At 31.0% G+C, this 7,327-nt stretch overlaps 1 protein-coding gene across 1 annotated transcript; it reads right to left on the bottom strand.

Moving 5' to 3' along the window:
* Window positions 1-3,085: 3,085 nt before the first annotated feature.
* On the bottom strand, window positions 3,086-3,649 carry LOC131841394 (orexin receptor type 2-like). The gene has a single exon (XM_059189709.1). The coding sequence runs from the start codon at window positions 3,647-3,649 to the stop codon at window positions 3,086-3,088; it is 564 nt and encodes a 187-aa protein (XP_059045692.1).
* Window positions 3,650-7,327: the final 3,678 nt, after the last annotated feature.

Genomic DNA, 7,327 nt, shown 5'->3' with positions numbered 1-7,327 from the left:
CAAATCTCAAATTTGTGATGTGTGTGAAAATATATAGTTATACATACTGTCCTACTTCTTATTGCTATTGGTTCCCTGAATGGCAACGCATAAAGCATAAATAGCAGGCGTCATATCAAGTTACGGTTGCCAATTTCCATTAGAGGAGCTGTCAGTTTGTTTGCCATTGAATTTACATAAGAAGTTTTCTTTAAATGTATTCCTAGTATTCTCCATGGTTTTCCTTGTTTTACAATCCAATTACAGATAAATGTAAGTCGCTCCTGAGTCGCCTGAATCGATATTTTAAAATATTCGTCTGTCATCATTAATATGACTTAGTAAGATTGAATATTTTTCTCGTCGAATAAATTAGAAAGTTCAGTAATTGGCACCTCATTAATCTGCCATTTGTTGGGCATTTAGTTTCATTTTATTAGTATAAAAAAAGTTTTATTATTTATGAAATTTAATTAGTCATTAAATAATAAAATTGCAGGTATTTATATATATTATATATTTTATAATAATAAATAAATAACCGTGGATAATTAACACAGCGCCATCTAGTCCCACGGTAAGCAGAGCTTCGTATGAATACTAGACAACTGATATAAATACTTAAATTTTTTTGTAAATACATACATAATATACACATAAAACACCGATACAAACAATCATATTAAGGGTATATATAAATATTAACAATGTGCTAAGAATCGAACCCGCGACCATCGGAAGTAAAACGGTGTGCTAGCTGCCACTAGACTACCGAGGCCGTCAGATATCATATATTGATATTAATTGGATAGTAACTTCCTTACGTACCTGTGGAATATAAAATTATATCTATTATATATTATTAATATCATCAATTTTGATGATTCCTTTTAAGATTATAGGTTTTACTCCTTATATGCTATCATATGTAGGTACATAATATTTCATGATTGGTATTTTAGTTTTTAGTTCAAAGAAAACATCATCATCATCATCATCACAGCCTGGAAGACGTCCACTGCTGGACAAAGCCCCCCAAAGATCTCCACGACTCCAAAATATACTTGTAGGAAATAACCATCTTCATATGCTTCTTCCTTATCCCATTTATTGGGGTTGTAATATGATTTTCTTTTCCACTACAAGTAGGTAATAATATACACACAAGTTTCTTGCTCATTCTTCTTGTGATGAATCTGCATTCCGAATGAGTGGTAGAATCAAAATATGACTATTCAAAAGTACTTGTAATGAGTTTATTTCAATAAAGATTATTTCTATTTCTATTTCTATAGAATAGAATAGAATAGAATAGAAAATCATTTATTCAATTAAACTTACATTGAAGCACTTTTGAATAGTCATCACATTTTTTTTAATCTACCGCTTATTCGGAAAGCTGTCTCATCACAATAAGAACTTGTGTGTTGCTCTTTTAAATAATTTTATTCTTACTTTACAATTTAAGTTGAAGTGCGTGAATACAAACTACCGATTAGCACTAATTCAATTAAATAATCAATCTAAATATATATAACTCAAAGGTAACTGACATAGTGATCTATCAATGCACAGCCCAAACCACTGGACGGATCGGGCTGAAATTTGGCACGAAGGTAAATGTTATGACGTAGGCATCCGCTAAGAATGGATTTTGATTAATTCTATCCCCAAGGGGATAAAATAGGGGATGAAAGTTTGTATGAAACTTTGTCAATTTTAAACCGATCGAGCCGAGACTTTGCATGCATAAAGCTACTATGACTTGGGCATCCCCCAAGAAAGGGGATAAATTAACGCAAGCGAAGCCGCGGGCAAAAGCTAGTATATGTATATAGATCGCTAAACTTGAAATAAGATATTTTCTTTTTTTTTCTACTTCATTATGCAGTTCTTGTAGATGTCTTGAAGTGTATGAAACTTTTAAAAGCAGGCATTAAAGATAAAATTTGATTGTCTAATTACTTATGTAAGTTTTCTTGATAATATCGTTGGGCCAAATGTTTGTTCTCTTCCAATACTTGTATGTATATATGTCCCGTAATATACGCATAAGTATCAACAGTCAAATTGAGATTGTACGTTTGAAGTTTATTAAATTTCAGTAGGTATAACGTACTATATAATGATATTATTTTCTACGCAGCAACAAAATAATGTCATATTATTTTCGTATATTCATATGAAAAAAGTACATACATATTTCCTTGATTCTTTTTTTAAGTATAGAAATTAAATACATATATAATTTTAATATAACATATATTTATTTTCTTATATTTTACTAGCTACTCACTCGCCTGGGTGTACATATATTATATATATTAACCTTCCTCTAGAATCACTCTATCTATTTAAAAAAACCGCTTCAAAATCAGTTTAAACATACATAGGGATGGACAGACAGCGGAAGTGACTTTGTTTTATACTATGTAGTGATACAAATAATATTTATATATTCCTATTACATTTTTTCAAGTATTACAGTTTTTAACAACTCGCAATATACTGTTTAAATGATCACATTAATTTCCTTTCCACTGGAATAATAAAATGCATTTAATTAAACATTAAATAAACCTGCAATTATTAAAAAAATATAACGTTCACATAACTACTAATGTATAACTAGCTGAATTTAACTTTACTTTTCTAAATTAAAAGAATTTTTCTAAAATAAAAGTAGCCTAAATTACTCCTTATTAAATCAGCTACCTACCAAAAAAAGTCCCGTTAAAATCGGTCCAGCTATTTCAGAGATTAACCGGAACACACAGACAGCCAGACAAAAATTGTAAAATATGTTATTTTGGTGTATGTACCGTAATTATATTCATATGCATGTAGTAATAAACGGTTATTTCAAAATTACAAACAGACACTTAAATTTTATTTATATATAAATATAAATTTTAATAAGTAAAAAATAGAAAACTTTATTAGGTACATTTTCACTTAAAATTTAATAAACGAATTACATATAAATTGCACCGGCTTATTATCTCTCATCAGCGCTGACTGGTAGACAGTCAGCAGGCTTTAGATCCGCTATGTACAAAAATTGTGAGCAATAAATAAAAAAATTACTACTATAAATGTAAAAAAATTACTCACGAACAAATATGTTGGACATCAGCGTTGCTGGCAAACAGAAGACGATCACCAGTATATCAGCGACCGCCAGGTTCACGATGAAGAAGTTGGTGACAGTCCTCATCCTCGGCGAGCGGTACACCACGGCTATCACGAAACAGTTCCCGATGAGACCCACTACAAACACGAGCAGATACGCGACGCAATACACTGCTGTCATAGCACCGCTGTGCCTATACATAAACTCGTCTGTTATCACACCAAAATCAGATCTATTCATCGTTATATTCATTTTAAGAGGATAGCGCTCCATTGAATCATCTAAATGGGTAGATAGGGGCTCTAAGTCTGGTAGAACACTATTGTCAGGCACAAATTTACTGTTCATAACTTCAATAATGGAATTCGAAAGGATATCTGCAACGTTATGGTTCTTCGAATGATTCTCCCTATGCGAGTGGTTATGGTGCCTCCCATGATGCCTAGTCTCATGGTTCGGTGTCTGTGTTGAGTAATTTAAGAACTCCATTAGATCATCAGTGAAGAAATCCCCAGTCGGGATCCTAAGCGGTGCCATAGCTGAGTTTATGACATATCGACACAATTAATGTTAAACACAACACACAAAACAACATCAAAATTGTCATAGCACATAGTTAAAACAAATGTTCGTATCGTCAATTAGAAAAGTGAAAAGTTTCGTAAAGTCGGTCGCTCCGTGGTAGCCGGTCTACGGTCGTTCCGGGCGGCGTTGACTCGCCGTCTGGCGTAGCGCTCACTTGCCTCGTACTACGGACTTCGACGCATGTGCATTCTGCTACGGTTTCGGACAAAATCACTTTATGCATTTATGTATAGACTTATTTCAATAGTAGTAAAGTTTAGATTGGCTTGTCTATTGCTTAGAGAGAGAGTTTTGAGGAAGTAGGAAGGTTATCGGGATTGCATTCGCAAGGTTCGACAATAGAATTCCGTCTAGTTTTGATAATTTTTGCAAGCAACGAATTGTAACAATACCTTTTTATTAAATAAACTCCTACACTCTCTCTTTTTATATGTAAAAATAAATATATTTAATTAAACTGCCTGCCTGGATGTTATAGCGCTGTAATTAGGTCGCGTAACTAAAACTCTCTCATTAAAACAATATCCTGCACAGAACAATGCCCCATGTACAATAATGTTTTAACAACCCTCAAAACTTTGTTCGTTACACAGTATACCAAGGAAATTCAAATGTTTTAGTATGATAGTTTAGTATTTAATTTTGCAATGCTTATTTTAGGGTAACTAGTTGTTTTTCTTTTGTTTATCTATATATTAATACAGAAAATAAAGACTTTATACCCATTTTTACGAAAATTGCGTGGACTCTGAGTATGAAATTTCGAACATTTATAGTTTATATAGAGAAGTGCAGAATTCTAATATATGTATATTTTATATTATGGGAAAAAAACACAATAAATCAATAAAAAAAACATACACTACTATGTATGTTTTCGCACACTTATATGTAGATTAAATAAAAAAGAAGTGCAGAAATCTAATATATTTTTTTAATGATGTATAAAAACACATTATATCAATAAAAAAAATCATTACATACACTACTATGTACTTGACACACACGCATATATACTCTTTTGTTTAATTGTTATTGCAGGTTCAAAGATTTTTTTGTGTTGTTATTTTTTTTTAATTTCGACCACTAGTTTTTTTATATGTACATATCTATTTCTTAGTTATGTTAAAATTTATTCTTGTAGTATTAGTTTTCTTGAAAATTCATAATGCACTTGCATATAATTCTGTGGGTGAATATAATATGATGTAATTCTATCACACTCCATCCCGTCCGATCCGTCATACTCGTGAACGGGTTTTGTATATACTACGACTGATTTACTCTTATTTCAGTTGGTTGTATATTGAATTTAATTGAATTAGTGCTAATTGGTAGTTTGTATTCACACACTTCAACTTAAAATGTAAAGTAACAATAAAATTATTTAAAAGAGCAACACGCAAGTTTCTTGCTCGTTCTTCTTGTGATGAGACAGCTTTCCGAATGAGCGGTAGATTAAAAAAAAATGTGATGACTATTCAAAAGTGCTTCAATGTAAGTTTATTTGAATAAATAATTTTCTATTCTTTCTATTCTATTCTATCATATAGAATATTTTTAATTAGTCGCTTGAAAAGCGAAACAGGCTATAAATCTTTATATATAAAAATTACATATCACATTGTTTATCCGCGATAAACTCCTAAACTACTGAATCGATTGCAAATTTGATTTGCACATTGTATGCAATTTGATCAACTTGAAATATAAGATAACATCTCAATTTACAGTCGCAATATTATTTTATTCAAAAACCTTAGCCACAGCAACGCGTGGCCGGGTTTGCTAGTGAAACTATATGTTATTTCTCATCTGCTTCTTCCTTATCCCATTTATTTGCGGTCATTATAATAATATGTTTTTCTCTTCCATTCATCCCTGTTCGCAGTCATCTCGTTATTTACTTTCTTTCTTACCACATCATCTTTTACACAGTCCATTCATTTCTTTTTCGGTCTTCCTCTGCTCTTATAACCATCCGCAATCATATGTAACACCTTCCTTAAGATATGATCTTCATTCCTACGCATTACATGTCCATACCACGATAGACGATTACTTTTCAACCTCTCCGACCGCCTTCCTTTATTTCTGTACGTATTTAATTGTTTTTTATTATTAATAAGATTTACATATACTAATAACATATGGAAACCTTCAAGAAAAGATTATTCCTTCTTAAAAAGTCGGCAACGCACTTGCAATTCCCCTGGTGTTGCGGGTGCTCATGGGCGGCGGTAATCACTTACCATCAGGTGAGTCGCAAGCTCGTTTGATCTCTAGGATATAATATTGCGTTTTTTTTTTGTGCAAAGAAATATATATAATTGTTCTCAGAATATCAGTATAAATGACGTAATACTTATTATTGTACGTAAATAAACTTGAACGACATTTTGAAGCGGTTTCCTTGATCTTCGCTTTTTTCGTATTGGAGCATTATATTGTAATAACTTCAAAAAGGTCTTGTGTTTCTTCAATTAAATAATACTTGAGTGGTTTCACCTTTATTGTGCTATACAATTTTTTTAGCCTATAGGTATGTATAATAATATTAAGAATTACTATAGGTTATGTAATAAGAAAAGTTTTAATAAATGGACTATATCTATGTCTACGTAATTTATTTTATATACAATAAATGCATCAAAATGTAATTTATATGAATCAATAACTGATATGTTACTTGTAAATACATAGATTACATTATTAAGAACTGACATTAAACCAACCACAAAGTTTAATGCAACCACATGAGAAGATAGAACGCTTTTGACAGAACGGTGGTCATTAAGTATATAGTAGAGTGAGAGGCACATGTCATTCGTCCGACGACAGCTCGCCATTTCACCCTCGCTTTTTTGACTTGATCGGTCCATCGCATACCTGATCATCCTCTGGATCTAGTACTGTGGGGCAGTTTGATTCCTTAATTTTATAATATAGAAATATAATACAAATAACGTAATGGATAGGCATTATTAAACGACTTACTTCCGATGGTCGCGGGTTCGATTTCTCGCACGGTGCAAATATATTCATTAGTATTATTTTTTTTATTTATTTATTTCTTTTTCTTTAAGTATAACAATATCAATACAAATTGATATACATCTAAGATAACACAAACATATTTTTAGCGTTACACAGACAATAAGTGTTTTTAAACATATAACAGTACGAAAATAATATATATAAAATAAATGTGACGATCAATAATTAACTCAGTAAAAATATTTATACACGTTTTAATAGATATACCTACACAATACAACAATATCAAATCATTAGTATGATTTTTTGTATCTATGACTTTTAGTATGTTTTCTATATATATATTTTCAATATATATATATATTCTTATAAGTTTTTGAACAAAGGAAGGCAGGTGGACGGACACTCTAGATTTAGTCGCGAATGCGAATAGGTATATATATTTAGTTATAAGACGAATCAATCGCGATTCATAATTGTAAGTTAGAATTAAATAAATAACTTAAATGAACTTTCTTATAAAAAACTCATCATAAATTAATATACCTATATATTAATTATGTGATGCAAATATTTGTGATAATAAATAAATAAACTGAAATAAAATTCCATTTTGTACAATGAATGTTTTAC

Source organism: Achroia grisella, unplaced genomic scaffold (assembly GCF_030625045.1).
Source record: "Achroia grisella isolate CSIRO2021 unplaced genomic scaffold, CSIRO_AGI_Agris_v1 utg1668, whole genome shotgun sequence".
Taxonomy (NCBI): domain Eukaryota; kingdom Metazoa; phylum Arthropoda; class Insecta; order Lepidoptera; family Pyralidae; genus Achroia; species Achroia grisella.
The sequence above is the reverse complement of the archived record's forward strand: the minus strand, read 5'-3'. Positions and strand labels throughout refer to the sequence as shown.